The sequence below is a fragment of the Brassica napus genome, chromosome C9 (genome assembly GCF_020379485.1).
Source record: "Brassica napus cultivar Da-Ae chromosome C9, Da-Ae, whole genome shotgun sequence".
NCBI classification, from domain to species: Eukaryota; Viridiplantae; Streptophyta; class Magnoliopsida; order Brassicales; family Brassicaceae; genus Brassica; species Brassica napus.
The window spans coordinates 22,150,005-22,173,889 of record NC_063452.1 but is presented as its reverse complement, the minus strand read 5'-3'; the positions used below and the strand labels follow the sequence as shown (position 1 = coordinate 22,173,889).

Sequence of the window (23,885 nt, the reverse complement as noted above, 5' to 3'; positions counted from 1 at the left end):
CTCAATATGCATGACATCTAAATTATGCCTCAGCAGATGATTCTTCCAGTATGAAAGATCCCAGAAAATACTCTTTTTGTGCCATTTATGTAGTTCTCCAACAGCATCTACCGGATAATGCACATGTCCACCTTGGTCTGGCGTCCTTTCTGTACCAAAATCTCTTAGTTGTGTCGATAAATCTGCTCCACAAATTTCCGGAGGTGGACTGTCAAACACCCTCTTGTTCTTCGTAAACAAATTCCTACTCCTACGATATGGATGATCAGGTGGTAGGAATCTCCTGTAACAGTCAAACCAACATGTTTTCCTTCCGTGTTTTAGTTGGAAAGCATCAGTGTTATCTTGACAATATGGACATGATAGCCTTCCATGCGTTGTCTATCCAGATAACATACCATATGCTGGAAAATCACTTATTGTCCACATAAGTACTGCCCGCATTTGAAAGTTTTCTTTACATGTAACATCGTATGTTTCAGCACCTTGAGCCCATAGTTGTTGCAACTCATATATTAGTGGCTGAAGAAACACATCAAGTGATCTCTTAGGATGCTCTGGTCCGGGAACGAGAATGGAGAGAAACAAAAACTCTCGTCGCAAGCACAAGTTTGGCGGTAAGTTGTATGGTGTAAGAATGACTGGCCATAGAGAATAATGTCTTCCACTCTTGCCAAACGGGCTGAAACCATCAGTACATAATCCAAGGTAGACATTTCTTCTCTCATATGCAAAGTTGGGATATGTTGATTGGAAATGCTTCCAAGCTTTTGCATCTGAAGGATGTCTAATCTCACCATTTGTTGAATGCTCTGCATGCCATCTCATTGGTTGCGCTGTGCGTTCAGACTGATACAACCTCTGCAACCTTTCCGTCAAAGGCAAATACCACATCCTTTTAAATGGCACTGGAACTCTTCCACTCGTATCTTTATAACGAGTCTTTCCACAAAATTTGCATGTAACCCGCTGTTCATCCGCCCTCCAATAAATCATGCAGTTATCGCTGTATACATCTATTACCTGATACGATAAACCAAGACCAGCTACCAGTTTATGAACCTCGTAGTATGAACCAGGGGCTACATTATCCTCAGGTAGAATACCTTTTACAAAATCAGCAATCGCATCCACACAGTCTTCAGCCAAATTATAATCTGTTTTAATGCCCATCAGTCTTGTTGCAGATGATAAAGCTGAATGACCATCTCTGCAACCTTCGTACAAGGGTTGCTTTCCAGCATCCAACACATCATAAAATCTCATAGCTTCTGCATTGGGTAAATCTTCCCCTTTAAAATGATCATTTACCATCTGCTCAGTACCTACACCATAATCTACATCCATTCTAATTGGTTCTTCTAACCTAACCGCAGGCTGAGGTTTGCTAGTACTACCATATTCATAATCAGTTTCTCCATGATGATACCAAATTTTGTAGCTTCGTGTAAACCCATTCAAATATAGATGAGTCCAAACATCCCACTCTTTAATAATCTTTATATTTTTACAATTAGAGCAAGGACATCTTAACATACCCGTTTCTGCTTCCGGTTGTCGTTGAACTAACCCCATGAATTCGGTTATACCTCGTTGGTATTCTTCCGTAAGCAATCTCGTGTTCGGATCTAAATGAGGTCGATCGATCCAAGAACGATAATAATTTGAAGAAGACATGTTTTTTTCAATCAAATTCGTGTGTAAATATAGTATGTGAGAGGATGAAGAAATGGAGTAAATGAAGAGGTTGGGGGGTGCAGGTATTTATAGATGAAATGCTGCCGATAGTACCGAGGAAATTCCGACGGAATCCCGACGGCAACAGCTCTTTCCTTGGAATTTTCTCGGAATTTTTAAAATCCCCCAACGGCTCTCTAACGGCTATAATATATCCTTGGATATTCGTCGGTGTTTTCCGAGGAATATGATTTCCATGGTATTTCATCGGTATATTCTGAGGAAATTCCGAGGAAACCCAAATTTTGGGTTTCCTCGTCGGAATATTCCGACGATCTCATTTTCCATCAGAATGTCCGTCAGAATTACGATGTTTTCTTGTAGTGTATAAGTTAAGGAATTGTGGTTTTAGAATTTGGGGTTTGGAATGGAAAGAAGAGATTGAGGCTAAAGGGAATATGGGTTTGGGGTTTGGAATATATGAAGTAGAAGATAAGGAAGATGGGGTTTGGGGTTTCGGATTTTAGGGATTTAAACATAATCCTTGTTATTTCCTCATAAACTAACGAGGAACTTACGACGAATCCTAAAAATAAATAACGCGAGACTCGTTAATTCCATGTAAGCAGAATTCGTCGTAAAGACCTCGTAATAGAAAAACGCGGGCCTTTGTATTTCCTTGTAAATAAAAACATGGGCCTTGCTATTTACTCGTAAATTAACGAGGACGTTACGAGGAAACAAAACGCGGGCCTTGCTAATTCCTCGTAAAAAAACACGGGTCTCGCGAGTTCTTCTTAACTTTACGAGGAAATTACGAGGATTACTAATTTCTTATATATACACGCGAGCTTCTCACTTCTATTTTGTCTCCACTTCCTCTCTCTTTCGTAGCAATAGTACGTACTCTCTCTATTTCCTCTCTAATTTGATTAGTTCAGGGTAGATTAGATGGTTAGTGTAGGGAATTTAGATAGGTTTACGGATTTTATGTTAATTAGTGTTGATTAGGTGGTTAATTTAGGGAATTTAGCTAGAATTATAGAATTTGTTAATTATAGAATTTGTTAATTACTGTTGATGTTAATTTTAAAAATTAATTTTTTTCAGACGGTTCGAAAGAACAGACTTACTCCCTATTACAGAGAGATGTTCGGTGAGCATGGTAGTCGTTTAGACCCGTCTTCTTCAGCTCCCGATTATTCGGGTCCGGAGACTGTCCCCGAGACTCAGTCTTCTCAGAGAGTCTCTCGGTCGCCTCCTTCTGGTGCACCATCGGTTCCTCGATTCGTTGCACCACCGGCTCCTCCTGATCATGTCCCAGAGGTGCCTCCTCCTGTGCTTCCTTCGATGGCTCCTCCGATGCCGGCCGGGATTCATACTGATTTGATGGTGCCGCCGAGTGCTCCTTACTCGCAGTACAATGTCGAGGACCTTCTCGCGCAGCCAGGCAGAAAAGGTTTACCAGTCATAGACCTCGACCGACCAGACGGAACTTTGTGGTACGTTACATTTTTTTTTTAAATTCATTTAAAGTTCTTTTATAACAATAATAAATAATTTATACTTTAAAAAAAATTTTCAGGTTTGGGGTTGACGGATGTGTTGCTCGGAACGTAACCGAGACGATCAAAGGTTACTTCTCTGAGCCACATCCGAACTGGAAAAAGACGTCGATCGACGTGGTTCAAAATTTTCGCGGTAAGTTACTATTATTAATTATATATACTTTAATTTTTATGATTTAGTTTTTTAATTTTTAAAAACTATTTCTTAATTTAATTTTTTTCTGTTACAGCAAAAATACCATTGGTCCATGGGGGTCAATGAGAAGGTGAAGAAAACGTTTAACGCGAAGGCGAAAGCTCGCTTGTTGGACACGGTCTCCAACTGGAAGGGTGACTGGATCGTGAAGGGGTATGAGCTTGGCAAACCCCCTGAGCTCACCAAGGAGGTGTGGGATGACCTCATCCATTATTGGGGGGTGGGGGGGGGGGGATTCTTGACTCCATTAGAGTCGCCGAATCATGCTCTGCCTCCCGGCAGACGGTAGATGAGCACGGCCACGGGCCGATGCTTCACTCTACGGAACAAAAACCTCACGCCGGTGTCTGTCTGGATATGATAATTAAATATTTAATTTAATTATTATATATATATATTCTAACTTTCATAAATGTTTTTTAGGCCAAAGAGACGAGAGAACTCCTGTCTCCTTTGCAACTTTACGAGAGGACCCACAAGAACAAGGCGGACCAATTTCTAGATGCTAGGTCCGAGCAAATCTTCAACGACTTGGTTGGTCGGGTTGAAGACCGCCAGACCCAGATGACCCAGCTGTCCACCGACGGATTACCGTCACCTTATCCACACTTGAAGTGGATAGGATTTACGAGGAGGTAAATTTTTTTAAATTTTAAAATTTTTTATTATTCATTTAATTTAACTTTAACTTGTTACTAACAGTATATTTTTTTTAAAGGTTGTCCCTAAGAAAAAGGGATGTACGTTGAGGATTGGTTCCGTCAACGATGTTCCGAGAGCGACATCGTCTTATGGTCAGAGACGGGATGATGAAGTCACTCAGCTGCGCAACGAGTTGGACTCGACGCGATCTGCGTTCACAGCTCGTATGGGTGGAGTCGAGGGCTTCTTGGACGTTGTAGCGGCCACAAATCCGGAATGGGAGTCCTTGTCGAGGAACATGCGACGACAATATCCCATTCCAGGCGAATCATCCAGCACACATGACGAGGCGGATGTAGAGAGGAGGAGTGAGGAATTCTACCAGGCGATGAACGACCCTTAGTTTTTTTTTTTCTTTTCGTTGGTTATATTATAAATTCAAAACTTATTTATGTATATAATATTTTCGTATTTACTTTTATTTTTAAATTATATTTTTATTAATAAATTAAATAATTTTTATTATATTTTTTAATTCTGGAAAATAAAAAATCAAAGTAAATTTATAGCTAAATTACGACTATATTACATGGAAAGTTTACGAGGAAAAATTTTACGTTAACACTACGATGAAAGCTTAACGAGTATTTTACGTAGAAGGGTTTACGTGTAATTTACGAGGAATTACTTTCGAGATATTTACGAGGAAATGTAGCGTCTTCCTTACGTGGAAAGGTTATGTGGTTTATATGACAAATACTTTTCTTCGTCTTTACGACAAAATGTGTTTCTCGCTAGTTTACGACGAATTGGCAAGGAAATATGCGATATGACGAACAAATAACGACAAAACTTGTTTCCTCGTTAATTCCTCGTAAAGCCTATTTTACGACGAATTTACAACGAATTTCGCCGTCGTTAATGTTATGTTTTCTTGCAGTAAGTTTCTAAAGCTAATAAGAAAAAATGTTCTTATAATTCTTGTGTTTTTAGAAATTTGAATCAGGAGCATCAACATAGGATTTTCTTCGTCATTGTTGACAAAGAGTTTTGGACATTTTATCTAGATTTATAGAGGAACTAATCGTAACGGAATTAAACGTTCACAAAAAAAACAGCTGGTGTGAAAGCGTGAAAATATATCTTTGCTTCATATATTCAACAATAACAATGACAGCTAGTATTTAAATCAACAAATATAACTCGCAATACATTTAAAAATAAAATATTCATGATTCGCAATGAGCAGGCAAAATTGTAAGAAGTGCAGAAACTTTAAAAACCCAAACTCATTTGTCATTTATATAGTAAGTTGCTATAAAATAATTGATCTCAAAATCAATTTGCTTCTTCAAGCAATGTTTATTGGAATCATTTGCACACGTTACGACGAAACTTATTGTATGACCCAGTTACAGAATTATTTTAATGACAAAGAGTAATTATATTAGAACTAAAACTAAATCCAAATCAATGTTTACAAGTGGAAATTGAAAAATAGGAGTTCAGCGTATCACTCGTGAGATCTTTACCAACCAGCTAAACCTGAAAGGTTCATGAGTTGTTCATCTTCATAAGAAAAAATAAACCGTACTTATTCTTATTTTCGTTTCATTATTTTTTTTGGTCTAAATTTTCGTTTCATTATTATTATCAAAGCATGCAAAATATTTAGTTTAGTAGCTTTCACGTTCCCTAATACTTTATTTTCTTATTATAGTAAAATTTTGTATATTAAATCTACAGTTTACTTTTCTTTTATGTGACGACTCCATGGACGAGTGTTTTATATTTATTTCTGGACTAGTATTACATGTCGAGCATTCAATCTCAGGATCTTTTTAATTGTAGAAACATTCACTCTCTTTGCATATTTTTAAACAGTACATAGATCTTTTCATATGATCAAGCGAGGTGTATTATGAGAAGACAAGTCATGGTGCTGAGCTAGCAGATAATAGTTATTTGCTAATCAAGGTAGTTAGATAGTCGAATTTTCTAAAACATCTCCTAATTGGACTATTTATATAAATTTTCAATAATTAATTTAGTTAGTTTTCAGTCAGTAATTATTTTATGTACTGTCAAAAGATTCTCTTTATCTAAATGAGCCAGCATCTCTTTTGTATATATATGAGACAAAAGTGCCGACTCTCTTCTCACAAATATCCACATTATTAGAATACACAGAAACTACCAAACAAAGAAAAAAAATAGAGAGAGAGAAAAGATATAGAGGAGAGAGAGAAATGACAGTAGAAGAGGTAGGAGATGATTACACAAAAGATGGAACTGTTGACCTTCGTGGTAACCCTGTTCGAAGATCCATTAGGGGTCGATGGAAAGCTTGTTCCTTCGTCGTCGGTATTTATTCTTTCATTTCTATTAATGATCTTTGTTCCAAATATATATACAATTAAATTAGATTAACACACATGATTATGCGTTTATTTTAACAGTATTTTTTATTTTCAATGTTTTGGAGATGATGGTATAAGTATTATCTTAAAATCTGCCATGAGTCTCGGAAACTTTTCAATGGTGACGAGAGAAAGTAAAGATATGTGACGTATCTTATCCGATTTAGAAAGTACATGTGATAAAATTTGAGGTCATAAAATATCACCAGCTTATTTATTTTCCATATGACTGTTGGTCTGCAACATTAGAAACTCACTAGCAGTATTAGGAATTAGAAAATAGATTTACTCAAAATTAACAAGATAAGCTTAAAATTAATGGTCAAAGTAAAATGATAATTCATATTATCATATATCTATTGTTTCATAATTTCATAGTTTTAAAATTTCCTTTTTACACTCAATGATAACATATAAGTTATTAGGAAAATCATTTATAGATTAGTTTCATACACTTTTTTCATCAGAAAAGTTTTTCTTACAATCTCAGTACTAGTCGTTAATATGTTTGATATTCCTTCACTATAAACTAATGAAATGTTGTATTATGCTTAGTGTACGAGGTATTTGAACGTATGGCTTATTACGGGATATCAAGCAACCTAGTGATCTACATGACTACTAAACTGCACCAAGGAACAGTCAACTCGTCAAACAATGTGACCAACTGGGTTGGGACTAGTTGGCTCACTCCCATCTTAGGTGCTTATGTCGCAGACGCTCATCTCGGTCGCTATATCACTTTCGTCATTTCCTGCGCTATCTATTTTTCGGTATGTATCTACCTTCATCTATAACCAATCAAAACATACAAACATTAACTATTAGATGCCAAAGTCGTGATCACTAGAGAACCAAGTTAGGTAAGTATGCTCACAAACGTGAATCTAGGCGTGGGAACCTAAACACGTACGTGACGATTCAAGAATATGATTTTCTTGCCAACAGTATTATTTGTCATATTTTTGAAAAGTAAAATCAACGGCATGCCAGCTCACATATAAAATAATAGTATTCTTTACTAGGTTATACTCCCTCCGTTTTTAAATAAGTTTCATAATGATATTTTTGATACAGATTAAAAAAGTTGCTGAAATATATGTAAGTTTTTATTAATTACATTTCTCTGACCAATAGTATTTGAGATAAATAAAATTATTTATAAAATCAATGTAGTTTGCAATTAATTTTTAGCTGAAAATAAGTATATTTTTTATTGGAATTGTAAAATGATATTTTTTTGTGTAACAAGAAAAAAATGGTGGAGGGAGGGAGTATGCAGCAACTTGATTTTTGTTTTTGTGTCGGAGGCACAAGATGGTTATCAAAATAATAGTATCAGTAAGCATTGTGATTGGCCTCATGGCAACTAGTTAGAGTGTCAAACGCAAGGTTATAACTTCGAGGGGAACTTGCTACAATATTATTTTATACGTTTTAGCTAGAGCTCCGGCTCAACATGGCAAATAATATACACTATAAATAACAATATTTTAGGATGTTACTAAAATATTCAAAAATCTGTTTTGCTTAAGAAATACTAGCTAATGTCTTAGTATAACATATCATCTAATAACTCAAAATACAATACCAATAAGAAATACCATAGGGTCCATAACATTTAATCCTTATCCAAAAATATATTAATAGGAAAAGTTGGAACTATTAGATTTGAATGTGCACCTAAAGAATTCAGAGGTGGGTACAAACCGAGTATTTGGTATTTTCGGTATGCTTAGTATTCGGCTTGTATGAGTACTACAAATTTGGACTTGTATTTGATTTGTTAAAAATGAGTATTTGTAGTTTCAAATACTTACTAAAAATAATGGATTTGTAAGTTATTTATTTTGTTTTATTACTTGTTACTTGATAATTATTGATAAGTTATTTGACAATTATTAGAATTCAAAGCTAAATAACTTTATTATTTATAAAAAATTTAATTGTTTTTTTACAATTTAGTTAATTCGGAACACTGAATATATAAGAAAGAGAAAATTCTAAAATGTTTATATAAATATATCATTTATGTTTGATTCACTTATGGAAATGGAAATATAAATGAGTTATTTTACTATGATTTTTTTTTTGTTTATAAAAATGAACAACAACCCAAACAATGCTAACAACGCTAAGTAATTACTTTTATTTTAATATTTGATATTTGTTTTATATTTACGAATTGCTTAAATAGATTACTTGATATTCTATTTAGTCAAACCAACTACCCCATTTACGGATCTATCAATAAGTAGTAAGTACGGAGCAAGTATTACGTAGTTGCTAGCCCACCGCTTGCTAGCCCACCGCTTGCTAGCCCACCGCTTGCTAGCCCACCGCTTGCTCTCTATAGTAAGCGGCGTTGCTTAGCCAGAAGCCATTTATTTATTTTTGTACTGTTCGATCTTGAATATTCAATTTCAGTTTCAGATATTTAACTTTGAAAACTGAGTGAACGAGACAGAAAAAAGATAAGACAAGGACCAGTCCAAATTCCACGTTAGAATAGTATACCAGTTCAGACTTTTTGTTCGTATACACTAGAGTATACATCCGTCTTTTTATCTTCCGACTGAAGCGTGGGATACTTTTACAGATAAAGAAACAATTGACTTTGAAAAATCATTAGTACTCTTTAATTTTTTTGTCTTGATCGAAAATTTTACAAAGTGTTTCCACACACTAGAAAAGTTGGGGACCAAAACAAGAAACTATAAATGGAATTAAATATTCCGAAGACTTATCTATTACTCCTACATATACCAGATGCACAAAACCGAGCGGTGGCGGATCTAAGATGAATTTTTACTCGGACAAAACTACACACTATTAATAATATTTATAAATTCAAATTTTCATCCAGGACATTATTAAAATTCTAAGCAAAATTATCCAAAAAAAAAAAAATCATGAGGGGCAGGTGCCCTATCCACTCTCCACCTAGTTCCACCACTGAAACTGAGTAACTAATAGTCTAATATCCTAGTTGTTATATATTTGCATTAGTTTACATTTACTATTTATAGACGATATTCTATAATAACAACAAAAATGCCACAATATCAAAACATGTAACAATATAATCTTAAACTTGTAAACACAAACACTAAATACTTTTACTTGAAAAAAGTGATATCTTGATCTATAGAGAAGTTGTGAGAGTAAATTTTTTGAACAAGATTATGAAAGACTAATTCATCCGGTTAAACCACAACTCCGAGATAACCGGTTTAGTCATTTATCAATTACAGGGGATGTTGGTCTTAACATTATCAGTATCCATACCGGGAATTAAACCACCAGAATGTTCAACGGCTAATGCGGAAGACTGCAAAAAGGCTTCGGTTTTACAGTTAGCGGTTTTCTTTGGAGCGTTATACACATTAGCGATCGGTACAGGCGGTACAAAACCGAACATATCTACCATAGGAGCCGATCAATTCGACGTATTCGACCCAAAGGAGAAGACTCAGAAACTATCATTCTTCAATTGGTGGATGTTTAGTATCTTCTTTGGTACACTTTTCGCAAACACTGTTCTTGTTTATGTTCAAGATAACGTGGGCTGGGCCTTGGGATATGGACTTCCGACAATAGGTCTAGCTATATCCATTTCTATTTTCTTGATGGGGACTCCGTTTTATCGTCATAAACTCCCCACGGGAAGTCCTTTCACGAAGATGGCTCGAGTCATTGTGGCTTCACTTCGCAAAGCCAAAGAGCCGATGACACATGACGTCGCACACTTTCACGAGCTGCCTTCACTGGAATATGAGCGTAAAGGCGCCTTTCCGATCCAGCCCACTCCAAGTCTAAGGTAATGTGTATATTTGAAGACTAGTCATTTAGGTTTTTAAAACTCTTATATCTCAAAGCATATCAAAATTACGATATTAACATAGTACTGTCATTTAAATACATTTCAAGCCAACTGACAATATTGCAAAAATATACTAATTACCCTTATTCAATTTATAATTACCTAAATAAAAATGAGTACATAACAAATTTTTGATTATTCAAATTTTTTAAAATTGAGTAATGTAAAATCGCATTGCAAATAAAGAATGACATTCTTTTTTGAAACAAAAAATAATAATCTTAATTGATATCCCTTTTGCAAAGCGCAGATTCTTGGACAGAGCTTCACTCAAATCAGGAACAACCCATAAATGGAATCTGTGTACTATCACAGAAGTTGAAGAAACAAAACAGATGTTGAGAATGTTACCTGTATTGTTCATAACCTTCGTCCCAAGCATGATGATCGCTCAAATCAACACTTTATTTGTCAAACAAGGAACCACTTTAGACCGAAAGATCACTGGAAATTTCAGCATCCCACCAGCGAGTCTAGGCGGCTTCGTCACGCTCTCAATGCTCATCTCTATAGTCATATACGATCGAGTCTTTGTCAAGCTAACTCGAAAATTCACTGGAAATCCAAGAGGCGTTACTCTGCTTCAACGAATGGGCATTGGTCTCGTCTTCCACATCGTCATCATGATCGTCGCATCTGGCACTGAGAGGTATTCACTGAGAGCTTTCATCTTTAAACAAAAATGTAATATAAAATTTTGAAAATAATTTGTTCTTACAAGTTACAAGATTTATGATGAATTAAATATCATTATCATATTGAAATTTGTATTATTCTTGGAAATTTTATTTAGTGGTGCTAGGTTGAAACTAAAACTTGAAAATGTGCTGTTTTCGAGAATTTCCCTAAATATTAATACAATGCATCTTATAGATGTATAGGATTAACATTAAGAATATTGAACGACTGAATAGTGTATGAGTTTCATTCTAAACGTAATTGACAATTAGAATGATCCCATTATAAGTAAAAACATGTCATTAGTAACATAATGGTTCTGTTTTATTTTGTATTGCATTATAGTTTTCCTTAGCACTTACTTTTGTAACAGGTATAGACTCAATGTCGCTGCTGAACATGGACTCATACACCAAACCAAAGTAGAGCTACCCTTGACTATCTTTGCGTTGCTTCCTCAGTTTGTGCTAATGGGTATGGCTGATTCGTTCTTAGAAGTTGCAAAGCTCGAATTTTTCTACGACCAAGCTCCTGAGAGCATGAAAAGTCTAGGAACATCGTATTCGACAACGAGTTTAGCCGTTGGGAATTTCATGAGTAGTTTCTTGCTGTCAACGGTTTCTGAGATAACGAAAAAGCGAGGAAGGGGATGGATTTTGAACAATCTTAATGAGTCTAGGTTGGATTATTATTACTTGTTCTTTGCGGCTTTAAATTTGGTTAACTTCGTCTTGTTCTTGGTCGTCGTTAGGTTTTATGTTTATAGGGCTGAGGTTACTGATTCAGTTGATGTGAAAGAGGTGCAAATGAAGGTAAAGGATGTCAAAGAGAATGAGTAGTCTAAAAATAATGTTATGATATAGTTCTTTTATAGATTTCTTTCAGTGTAACTTTGTTTGAGACTTAATACCTTTAGATTTGTCATTAGTGTTAAAAGTTTTATATATACAGTTCAAAAATAATTGACGATATATACAGCTCATAAATGATAGTAACAGAATTGGTGTTGAGAATCAATCTCCCTTTGATCACCATTGATAGACCTTAAGAACCATGAACCTTTGAATAATCTAAGAACACCACGATATGTTTACCCGGTTAGCCGTGTTAAAACTGGTACATCCGGTTAGGACCTTTTAGTCCCCAATTCCATAGATGACATGGAAACCACCTCCGACGGGTTTGTACACGAAGATCACTCACCACCGATTACACTCGCACTCTAATCGGTTTACAAGGAAAAGGAGAATCCTAAAGAAGAGACTACCCAAGACCCCAAGAATATACAATCGGTTCGTGCTCAACATCATTTTCCCCTTGTTAAGCCTCCCACACTCATCTTCCCCCCTCGCTCTGCAAGAAAACAGAACCCAAAAGATTGATCAGAGATGTAAAGCAGAAAACCAAACTACGACAAAGAAGAAGAAAAACTCAAAAAGTTCATTTTATAGTCTAGGGTTTTATAGTAACTAAATTTCTTATATTATGTAAACATATTACCATCAACAATATCATTCTGAGAATTTTCTAGGATAATAATTTCCTCATATTACCAAAGGATACAACATTTATAATAAGGTGAATTCTCAATCCTATACCTTTTGATGCAAACTCTTAAAATCCATTTAAGCCTCTGTAACACTTGCAAGGTTTGAAGATTTATTGTTACATGGTTGAGATATACCTATATCATATGAGAAGAGTGAGAAGATCATAATGAAAAGTTGAGTATATATACTTCATTACTAATTACAACATTGTTTAGTAAGTTAAGACTTCTGATAATATTTTAAAGAATTTAAATGCATAAAATTTTAGATGCGTGCATGCATTGCAAGAAGATCGTAACAAGCAACACAAAAATGAATAAACTACATAGAGTCCTCGCAAAATGGTAATATTAAGTGGATATATAATGTAAGTAAGGATCGGAGTTTATGAGTTTTTTTCTTTCTTAATTAGTGGTGCTCCCTCCATTTCAATATTTATGATTTTAGAACTTTTTGTTGTTTCACAATATAAATATATCTTCACATATTTAAATAAATCCATTTCAATATTTATGATTTTAGAACTTTTTGTTGTTTCACAATATAAATATATCTTCACATATTTAAATAAATTTAATTTATCAAAAATTATATAACCAATTAATTTTTATAATTAAATAAAATAGTTTTAAACTATATATACTTTTAGTGATATTTTGGGAAAAACAGTTTTTAATATGTACGTATTGATGTAAAACATAAAACAATATGAAACATAGGGAATATTGCTGAGTGGGGTGTTTGTTATTAAGTTATTTCATGTTGTGGTGTGGTTCACTCTGTGTATTGCAGGTTAGTCTTGTTTTACGCATTGCATCACATACAATGATATGTTGGTTGTGATCGTTCAAATAATGCTTCTAATATTGACTTATTGAGCTATTTATGCGAAAATTTTAATTTTTTAGAAAACTAAGAGGTTTCTACCACGTTATAGGTTCAAAAATGGGCTAGCATAATGTTTTCAGAATTCCTGCTGACACTGATGAACTTGAGGATGCAAGTCAAGGTAATTGTTTTTGTGTCTTTCTTATCTATCTTTTACACGTTGTTTAAAAAAATTAGGAAAACTATAGTGGCAAAGTAATAAGTGTTAGTAAAAGAGAGGTTGATACCAAAATGATTATCTAAATAGTTTATTCAAATCGGATCATAGTTTGTGTGCTGCCTTCTTGTGGAAAAACTCGGTTACATCAGCTAGAGGAGCACCTGTCTCTTGGGAAAATATATGCAGCCCGAAAATGGAAGTTGGCCTCGGTATTAGGCACCTATAAGAGTTTGAGTATGTTTTACGGCTTAAGAGAGTTTGGAATTTCTTCTCAGCCTATGGATCTTTATGGCTGGCTTGGCTACAAAACAATCTCTTCCAAAGGCGAAGCTATTGGATGACTCCTGATGCTCAACGCTTCTCGCCAACAGTCAGGTCTATGCTGAGGCTAAAGGAGGATTTGAAAAACCTAACCAGAGGCAAAATAGGTAATGGAAGATCAGCATCATTTTGGTTCGACTCTTGGACAGATCATGTGGTCCATTGATAAATTTTCTGTTGTAACAATTGTGAGAAGAAACAGATGCGGAATCAGATGAATAAAAACGATGTAACAACGACACAGAGATTTAATGTGGTTCACCAACTTGGCTACGTCCGGCAAAGAGAGATCTTATTATTGGAGGCGATATTGAGTTTACAGAGTGCAAGTTCAGGGTTACTTCGAATACAAGATATATATAGTAACATCTCGCATCTAAAACCCTAGACTAAACGGACTCATGGGCTTAAGCCCACGATCAGATGTAACATCCATAATAACTTGATGCAACGATCTTGATACAACCGAGTCGGTATGATGTACGTGATGTAATATCCATCGCCTAGATGTAACATCCAGATTCAAGGCATATCAACAATACTCCACCTTGACTTGAATCCTCTCAATAACAGATGTACCAGATGCACCTTCAAGTGCCAAATGTACCAGATGCGCTTCTCTGCTCTAGATGTACCATCGCTCTCTTTGCCTCAGATGTCCCTTCGGACCAGATGTGCTGCTTAGACGAACCATGAGCCATTTAACGGCCAGATGCTCAACTAGAGCCAGACGTTCGTTATCAGCCAGATGTCCCAATAGACCAGACGTCCTTACGGACCAGATGCCCCGACGGGCCAGATGCCCCAACGGGCCAGATGTCCTTGCGGACTAGATGCCCCTTATGCCATATGCCCCTTCGGCCATATGCCCCTTCGGCCATATGCCCCTTCGGCCATATGCCCCTTAGGGCCATACTAACAGTTTGAGATGTTTAGCAAGTCTAAGCAATGCTTAAACTTCCTGTGAGGAACCGGCTTTGTGAACATGTCAGCAGGATTATCTGCAGTTCCTACTTTCTTCACTTCAATTCGCTTCTCATCTCTCAAGAAGTGATACCTCACATCAATATGCTTCGTTCTCTCATGATGAACCTGATCCTTTGCTAAGCATATAGCGCTCAAACTGTCACAATACACAGTAGTCTGATCTTGATGCAAATCGAGATCATTAACCAATCCTCTAAGCCATATTCCTTCCTTCGCAACTTCTGTCAGCGCCATATACTCTGCCTCAGTAGTAGACAATGTCACTGTAGACTGTAAAGTCGCCTTCCAGCTAACCACAGAGCCGCTCAAGGTGAACACATAACCGGTCATAGATCTTCTGCAGTCCACATCTCCAGCATAATCAGAATCGGAATAGCTTGTTACCAATCGCAGATTGTCGCATCCATAGATGAGACCAACATCAGATGTACCCTTCAGATACCGGAAAATCCGCTTCACAGCTGCCCAATGCTCCTTCCCAGGTTGTCCCATAAACCTGCTAACTACACTGACTGCATGTGCCAGATCTGGTCTTGTGCAGACCATTGCATACATCAAGCTTCCTACAGCGCTAGCATAAGGAACTCGAGACATATACTCTGTCTCTTCTTCAGACTGAACCTCATACATGGTAAGATGAAGATTTGATGCACACGGAGTACTAATAGGTTTACATGAAGACATTTCGAACCTTGTGAACACCTTATTAATGTAGGCCTTCTGTGACAAGAACAACTTCTTCTTCCCCCTATCTCTGAAGATCTCTATCCCTAGAATCTTCTTTGCTGCACCCAAATCCTTCATCTCAAATTCAGAACTCAGAAGCTCCTTCAGCTTCTTGATGTCACACATCTTCTCTGCAGCTATCAGCATGTCATCCACGTAGAGCACCAAATAGATGAATGTGTCATCTTTCAATTTTCTCATGTAGACACAACAATCATAAGTACTTTTGATGTAGTACAACTTGATCATATAGCTGTCGAATCTCTTGTACCATTGTCTGGGAGACTGCTTAAGTCCATAAAGGGACTTCCGAAGCTTACACACATAATCTTCTTTTCCAGGAACTCGGAAACCATCCGGCTGAGTCATGTACATCTCCTCCTCAAGCTCTCCATGAAGAAACGCAGTCTTCACATCGAGTTGCTCAAGCTCCAAGTCCTGACGTGCTACCAACGCTAGCAACACTTTGATGGAAGTATGTCTGCCACTAGTGACAATATATCATTGTAGTCTACTCCCTCTCTCTGACTAAAACCTCTTGCAACAACCCGAGATTTATACTTAACTCCTTTTGTCGGGGATGCTCCATCCTTAATCTTGTAGATCCACTTGCATGTAACAACTCTTCTACTTGGTGGTAATGTGACCAAATCCCATGTATGATTCTTCTCATGAGACTCCATTTCGTTTCCAATTGCTGCATGCCATTTCTCATACTCGGGACAAGAATCAGCTTCCATGTAAGTGGATGGTTCATACGTATCCACTTCCCCTGCAACCTGAAGTGCATAACCCACCATATCATCAAAACGATATCTCTCTGGTGGCCTGACATCAACCCTTCTTGGTCGATCCTTCGCGATGCTACGCTTCGTAGAATCAGGCGGTTGAGTCTCCATAGACTCCAACTGAACTTCTTCTACACGCTCCTCTTGATTTTCTGTGTGTTCCTGCACATTGATCACGTCATGATCATCTCGCAGCTCCACCTGTTTATCAATGCTACCTTTCTCTGCTTCAGAACTGGACCATGAGCTTCTAACCATAGATGCTTTATCGAAAACAACATTCCTGCTTATAACCACTCGGTTTTCTGATGGAGACCAGACCCTGTATCCCTTGACTCCATTGCCGTAGCCCATAAAAACTCCCTTCCTTGCTCTCGGCTCTAGTTTACCTTCACTTACATGATAGTAAATAGTGCAACCGAACACTCTTAGAAGTGAATAATCAGCAGATCTACCTGACCACACTTCAGAAGGTATCCTGCACTCGATGCCTGTGTGGGGACCGAGATTTATCAAGTAACAAGCCGTGTTGACTGCTTCAGCCCAAAACCGCTTCTCCAGACCAGCATTCGAGAGCATGCACCTTGCTCTCTCTAGCAATGTCTGGTTCATTCGTTCTACTACACCATTTTGTTGTGGTGTTTCTCCGACTGTAAGATGCCTTGCAATCCCCGCATCCTTACAAAACTGATTGAACTCTGCTGAGCAGAATTCCAGACCGTTATCAGTACGAAGTAGCTTCACCTTCTTCTCTGTTTGATTCTCCACCAATATTTTCCACTCCTTGAAGCTACTGAATGCTTCACTTTTGTGCTTCATAAAAACTATCCAAGTCTTCCTTGAATAATCATCAATCATAGACACAAAATATCTGTGACCTTTCAGTGACTATACTCTGGATGGACCCCAACAGTCTGAATGGATGTAATCGAGTGTGCCTTTTGTTCTATGAATTGCCTTGCGAAAGCTCTTTCGATGCAGCTTCCCAAATACGCAGTGCTCACAGAACTCTAGACTCTTGGTCTTGTGACCACAAAGAAGACCTTGCTTCGGCAGAAGTTGCATCCCACGTTCACTCATATGTCCAAGCCTCATATGCCACAGCTTAGTCATATCTTCCTCTGAGATCTCTGGTGATGCAACATTTGCTGAACCTGTAACGGTAGTACCCTTCAGCAAATATAGAGTACCGTTCATGAAACCCTTCAGAATCACATCAGAACCCTTGCAGACATTCAGAACTCCATCACCACCCGAATATTTAAACCCTCTACTGTCCAGAAGACTCATGGATATCAAATTCTTCGTCATTGATGGAACATGCCTAACCTCGTTCAATGTGCAGAATCTACCATCATGTGTCCTGAGCTTGATTGAGCCGATCCCAGCAATCTTGTAGACAAAATCATTTGCCATATTAATCTTGCCGTCAAGTACCTCTGTGTACTTCGAAAACCACTCTCTCCTCGGTGTCATATGGTAGGATGCTCCTGTATCCAGAACCCACACATCAGAAGAGTGTGTGTGTCTGTGCACAACAAGAGCGATGTCACTATCAGACTTGGCTTCATCCTCAGCTACTGCAGCAGATCCAAACTATTGCTCTTTCTTCTTCTTGGAACAGTCTGACTTCCAATGTCCCTTCTCTTTGCAATAGTTGCAAATATCAGTTGGCTTAAGACCTCTTGGAAACGATTTTCTGTCTTTCAACTTCCTTTTGTTCCCATGTCCCTTCACACCACTGACAAACAATCCCGAAGCTTGACTGTCTGTCCCTGAGTTGGATGCCTTATGGCGTAATTCCCGACTCTGAAGCGCCGACCTAACTTCTTCCAGTCTCACTGTATCTTTGCCAACAATGAACGATTGCACGAAGTTCTCGAAAGAGTTCGGCAAAGATACCAACATGATTATAGCAGCGTCTTCATCCTCCACCTTAACATCGATGTTACGCAGCTCCAGTAATATTGAATTTAACTTGTCAAGATGGTCGCGAAGCTCAATACCTTCTTGCATACGCAAGGCAAAGAGGCGTTGCTTCAGAAGTAGCTTGTTCGTTAGAGATTTTGTCATGCACAAGCTCTCCAACTTCTGCCACAAACTAGCAGCAGTTTTCTCATCCAACACTTCAATGATGGTCTCGTCTGCTAGACACAACAAAATTGTTGAGAACGCCTTCTCTTCTAGAGTTTCCAAATCAGCTGCTTCAGATTTCTTCTCTAACAATGGTCCCCAGATGCCTTGTTGCTTCAACAACGCCTGCATCTTAATCTGCCAAAGACTGAAGCTATTTCTCCCATCAAACTTGTCGATCTTCGCTCTTATTCCAGACATCTTCTCACTAGATCACAACCCGAAGCTCTGATACCAATTTGTTGTAACAATTGTGAGAAGAAACAGATTCGGAAACAGATGAATAAAATGATGTAACAACGACACAGAGATTTAGCGTGGTTCACCAACTTGGCTACGTCCACGGGCAAAGAGAGATTTTATTATTGGAGGCGATATTGAGTTACAGAGTGAAAGTTCATGGTTACTTCGAATACAAGATATATATAGTAACATCTCACATCTAAAACCCTAGACTAAACGGACTCATGGGCTTAAGCCCACGATCAGATGTAACATCCATAATAACTTGATGCAACGCTCTTGATGCAACCGAGTCGGTATGATGTACGTGATGTAACATCCATCGCCTAGATGTAACATCTAGATTCAAGGCATATCAAAATTTTCTAGGACAACGTTCTCCTTCTCTTCTCAGGCTGCCTTTGAAGACTAAAGTCGCTGATGCAGCTATCTCTACTGGTTGGTGTCTACCAGGTGCTAGATCAGAGAATATCCTCTCTCTACATATTACTCTCTCATCAATCCAGCGTCCCACTGATGATGCAGGTGATGAAGTTTTCTTGTGGTATAGTTCTCCTGGTCACTTTAAGGATTAGTTCTCCTCCAAACCAACGTGGTTGTGTGTCAGACAGAAAATGCGCACGGTCTCATGGTGTAAACTTGTGTGGTTCAAACAGGAAATCCCTCGGTGCTCATTCATTTCTTAGACGACTTGGCTAACGAGACTTGCAACTAGAGACAGGCTTCGTGCTTGGGGTCTTAATGTCCCTGACCAATGTGTTCATTGCTCAACTGGAATTGAATCTCACTCTCACTTGTTCTTCTAATGTGAATTCTGTAGGAACATTTGGTCTAGGTTCCTTCGGGTTCCTCCTGCTGACTTTGCCTTGTTTCTAGCTTGGTTTAATGGACACCGCGCTGCCCCCTTGCGCTCCATTTCAGTGGTGTTTCAGTTGTGCATGTGATCATCTAGCATATATGGCGAGAGAAGAATGCTAGGATTTTCGAAGGCGTTTCTACATCAGAGGGAGGGTTCTTTGCTTGTATTGACCGGAGTATGCGCGACAGACTGCGGTCCTTCCCTTCCTCAAGTCTCAACTCTCTCTCTCTCTCTCATATTTATTTATGCTTTGTTGAACCTTATAGTTAGCCAGCATGTGGCATCTTTTCTTATGTAATAAGTTGCTTTGCTTTGACAACAACAACGTAAACTGAAAAAATCGGTATGAATTTTAACATCTAGACCGAGAAAAAAAACGGATCATAGTTGATTGAAAATTGGTAAATGTATCATATTCAGAGATACCAAATACAATAGATAGTTACTGATCCGATTTGAGAATATAAAAAAATGAGAAATTCTTTAGGATAGTCATTTTTAGTTTATTTTCACAAAAATAGCTATCAAAAACGAAAATGACCAAAATAAGTTTTATTAAAGGATACAACTACATTTTTACCCAAGGGTTAACTAATCTAGACTCAGGGTTTAGAGTTAAGAAGTGTGGTTTTAGGGATAAGGTTTCAAATTAGAAAAAAAAAATATTAAAATTTTCAAAATAAAAAAGAGCTATTTTGGTCATTTTATTTTTAAGGGCTATTTTTGTGACAAAAACTTAAAAAATGTTATTTAAGAGAATTGTCGATATAAAATATACTCCCTCCGTTTTTTATTACTTTATGTTTTACTCCAATGCACAAATATTAAGAAAAACTATTGTTTATCAAAAGTGTCACTAAATTACAATATAAAATTAGTTTATTTAATTATAAATAAAAATAATAAAAATCTATTTGGTTATCCAATTTTTGATAAAGTTAAAGTTACATATATTTGTGCAAACTTCATCTATTATGAAACAACAAAACTTCTCTGAAACACCAAGTATATTGAAACGAAAAGAGTATATGTTTAAAAGCATTTCTAATGGAACACTATTTTTTCCTCCGTATTTTAGAATAAAATGGTAATATCTCTTTATATTGAGAAAAAGACAAAAATAGCACTAAATCAAGTTTATGTTCCCAAACTAGCACTCAAGGTCAAAAGTCACAAAAATAACATTTAATGTTTTATCAAAAGTCGCAAACTTAAGGTTTAGAGTTAAAGGGTGGGGTTTAGAATTTAGGGTTTAAGGTTTAGGGTTTAGAGTTTAGGGTTTAGGGTTTAGATTTTAGGGTTTAGGGTTTAGATTTTAGGGTTTAGGGTTTAGAGTTTAGGGTTTATGGTTTAGGGTTTAGGGTTTAGAGTTTAGGGTTTAGGGTTTAGAGTTTAGGGTTTAGGGTTTAGAGTTGAGAAATGAGGTTTTGGGGATAAGATTTCAAATTTTGAAAAATAAACAAAATTAAAATTTTCAAAGGATAAACTTAAAAATGTGTTATTTTGGTCATTTTAGTTTTTGGGTGCTATTTTTGTGATATAAACTTAGAAAAGTGCTATTTTGGAGATTTGCCCTTCTATATTTTCTCTATAATAAAGTAAGAGGTATATTATTGGAGCAAATCCACAGTAAAATAGTGTTTCATTGGAGAAGAAGTCTTAAAAACTTGCATGAAGTTAAACGCAGTCGTTTTACCATTGATACAGAGGATCAAAGCATAGTCGTACTGAAACACAGACTCAATCTTTTAGGGTTGTCGTCTCCTAGCGGTGACCGACCTCAAGAGAAGAGAAGACGAGAGATCCCTCCTCCACTAATTCTTCTCTCTTCCGAATCGATTCGTATTCTCTGCGTCAGGAATCGAACTCCTTGGTTTCCAGTTTTCGATTTCATATCTTTTCGAGAAACGCACGATGGGAAGAGGCAAGTTCAAAGGGAAACCCACAGGCCAACGCCGATTCTCAAGTGCAGCTGAGATACGTAAGGATTAAACGCCATCGTTTAATTTGTTCTTCTATACATGTACAAGAGTCAGAATACCCAATTGGGTCTTCAAGAGTTTTAGGGTTTTTATTTTGATTGTTGATTTTGATTTATACGAGGTAGATAAGCCTTGGGTACACAAAAAGTTTACGTTTTGAGCTTCGAATCAGTTTTTCGTGTTTCATAGGATTAGGTTTGTTCTTGGCTTGATTCAGCTCTTTGAGGCTCTAGTATGTTATATGTATTCAAGATTGATGTGAATGGATTTATATTTGATTTATCTTCTCTCTGTGGGTTTTTTTTTTTTTTTTTTGGTAGTTGCTGGCACTTCTGCTGCACGTCCTCGTTCATTCAAGCAGGTACCTTTGTTGTTTCGATACGATTGTTGATGTGTTTGGGAGGATGATTTTGTATAACGTTTTCAGAAAGAAGCGGAGTACGAAGAAGATGTGGAAGAGGAGGAGTCTGAGGAGGAATCCGAAGATGAATCTGGTGTGGGTGAAAACATAAAATCTTTTTTATGTTTATGTGGCCTCCCTCGGTTCATCTATTATCTTTTGCTTGGTGGCATATAATTATCAGGTGAAGAAGAAAGGACATGAAGCTCTGATCGAAGTTGATAACCCTAACAGAGCAAAACCAAAGACTTTGAAAGCAAGAGACCTTGATGTAAAGCTCTCTCTCTCTCTCTCTCTCTGTGTATTCAGTTTCTGTGAATTTCCCAAGTAATATATATATATAAATATGTTTTGTGTGTGTTTTTGTTTCCTCTCTGTTCTTCCCATTTTGTTGATTAGGCAAGTAAAACCACTGAACTCTCGAGGCGTGAAAGGTTCGCTTCTGATACTGAACATTCGAATATCTATATCATTCAACGTCTCTTGGTAAGGAGCGTCTCACAGTTACGTCTTAAATGGTCTTTTGAAGGGAGGAGCTTGAGAAGCAACGAGCTCATGAGCGATACATGAGATTGCAGGAGCAAGGCAAAACCGAACAAGCAAGAAAGGATTTTGGTAAACAACTATAAATCTCTTGTTCTCTTTCTATTTTACTAAACAGGCTTTTATTGGTTTTCACACCTCTCGTGTGTGTGTGCGCGCGCGCGCAGATCGTCTGGCTCTGATACGCCAACAGAGAGAAGGCGCCGCCAAGATGCGAGAAGAGGAAAAAGCAGGTAAAAACACACACCTTTTGCGATGCTCTGGTTTGAAAAAACAGAATATATATATATTATTTTAAAGGCTTCACTACACTTCTTATAAAAACTACTTAATTTTTAAATTTACTAATAAAATTTAAAACAAAACTCGTGTGAGCATGCGGATCCGACTCTTGTAAAATAATTAAATTTTGTTTTATCAACTAATTTTAATTGAAAAACATAGAATATTTTCCTCATGTTTCTGATCTTTTGTTGTCTCTGTTTATTGCAGCCAGAGACGCGAAAAAAGTCGATTCTCGCAAATGAGACAAGTGTCACCCTCAGACAAAAAAAGAACTGCCTACTATAGTACTTGAAAGAAGAAGAGACTCCTCGGATGGCCGTCTTTACTTTGTTCATTCAGAAAAAAATGTCTATTTACTCAGTATTGTGTGAATCTTTATACATTTGAAAGTTATTACTTATTAGCAATCCGGTTGAAAAACCATAAACAACTTCAGCGTGACTTGCTTACATTTTTTTTAACTTGCTTACATCGATACAAATAACACAAAGTTTATAAGAAGTAATGCTAACACGGAATAAATATAAACTTTATTTGGAAGAAACAAACGACAAAATATCATTTCAGATCAATGTGTCAGATTCCAATTAATCACATTCAACACATACCTTTCGATTCATAAGAAGAATCAGAGTTTATGCAACATTATTCCAAAGCCCCAACGGTATTGCAAGGTGCGAGGTACGGGGAATATCAGTTAATTAATTTGGAAATGCTCCGAGCTTCGGTTTAAAACGCAGTATCATGATCCAGAAACATGGCTCTGTCGCCGAGGTCCTCAGCAACGGAAGAGTCAGAAGCAATGCCACGGACGGAGAAATTTGAGAAACGGAGTCACATAGACTGCTTCCTCTGATTCGATGAGTTATGCTATAACGCCAAAGCTACTAAAGTGTTTATTGTATCTTGCAACCATTTACTGCATTTGGTCTGAGCGGAATAAGCTTAGCTACTCT

At 37.1% G+C, this 23,885-nt stretch overlaps 3 protein-coding genes across 3 annotated transcripts; 2 read left to right on the top strand and 1 right to left on the bottom strand.

Moving 5' to 3' along the window:
- The first annotated feature begins 5,913 nt into the window (after nucleotides 1-5,913).
- On the top strand, nucleotides 5,914-12,033 carry LOC106407016 (protein NRT1/ PTR FAMILY 5.2). Its single transcript, XM_013847792.3, has 5 exons — nucleotides 5,914-6,447; nucleotides 7,059-7,276; nucleotides 9,758-10,323; nucleotides 10,637-11,035; nucleotides 11,438-12,033. Exons 1-5 carry the CDS (start codon nucleotides 6,333-6,335, stop codon nucleotides 11,901-11,903), a joined length of 1,764 nt encoding a protein of 587 aa, XP_013703246.1. The 5' UTR covers nucleotides 5,914-6,332; the 3' UTR covers nucleotides 11,904-12,033.
- A 5,339-nt stretch (nucleotides 12,034-17,372) lies between these two features.
- On the bottom strand, nucleotides 17,373-17,900 carry LOC125592538 (uncharacterized mitochondrial protein AtMg00300-like). The gene has a single exon (XM_048767762.1). It carries the CDS (start codon nucleotides 17,898-17,900, stop codon nucleotides 17,373-17,375), a length of 528 nt encoding a protein of 175 aa, XP_048623719.1.
- A 3,528-nt stretch (nucleotides 17,901-21,428) lies between these two features.
- LOC106407358 (28 kDa heat- and acid-stable phosphoprotein) lies at nucleotides 21,429-23,359 on the top strand. Its single transcript, XM_013848216.3, has 8 exons — nucleotides 21,429-21,700; nucleotides 22,022-22,062; nucleotides 22,129-22,197; nucleotides 22,286-22,372; nucleotides 22,501-22,535; nucleotides 22,631-22,716; nucleotides 22,812-22,877; nucleotides 23,137-23,359. The coding sequence occupies exons 1-8, from the start codon at nucleotides 21,634-21,636 to the stop codon at nucleotides 23,169-23,171; spliced, it is 486 nt and encodes a 161-aa protein (XP_013703670.1). The 5' UTR covers nucleotides 21,429-21,633; the 3' UTR covers nucleotides 23,172-23,359.
- Nucleotides 23,360-23,885: the final 526 nt, after the last annotated feature.

Excerpts from the sequence above, each read along its gene's own strand:
- LOC106407016 (XM_013847792.3), top strand. The coding sequence starts at position 6,333 with ATGACAGTAGAAGAGGTAGGAGATGATTACACAAAAGATGGAACTGTT. Across the intron at positions 7,277-9,757 it reads CCTGCGCTATCTATTTTTCG|GGGATGTTGGTCTTAACATT; the intron begins GTATGTATCTAC and ends TATCAATTACAG. Across the intron at positions 11,036-11,437 it reads GTCGCATCTGGCACTGAGAG|GTATAGACTCAATGTCGCTG; the intron begins GTATTCACTGAG and ends CTTTTGTAACAG.
- LOC125592538 (XM_048767762.1), bottom strand. The coding sequence starts at position 17,900 with ATGGCAAATGATTTTGTCTACAAGATTGCTGGGATCGGCTCAATCAAG.
- LOC106407358 (XM_013848216.3), top strand. The coding sequence starts at position 21,634 with ATGGGAAGAGGCAAGTTCAAAGGGAAACCCACAGGCCAACGCCGATTC. Across the intron at positions 22,063-22,128 it reads GTCCTCGTTCATTCAAGCAG|AAAGAAGCGGAGTACGAAGA; the intron begins GTACCTTTGTTG and ends TAACGTTTTCAG. Across the intron at positions 22,717-22,811 it reads ACAAGCAAGAAAGGATTTTG|ATCGTCTGGCTCTGATACGC; the intron begins GTAAACAACTAT and ends GCGCGCGCGCAG.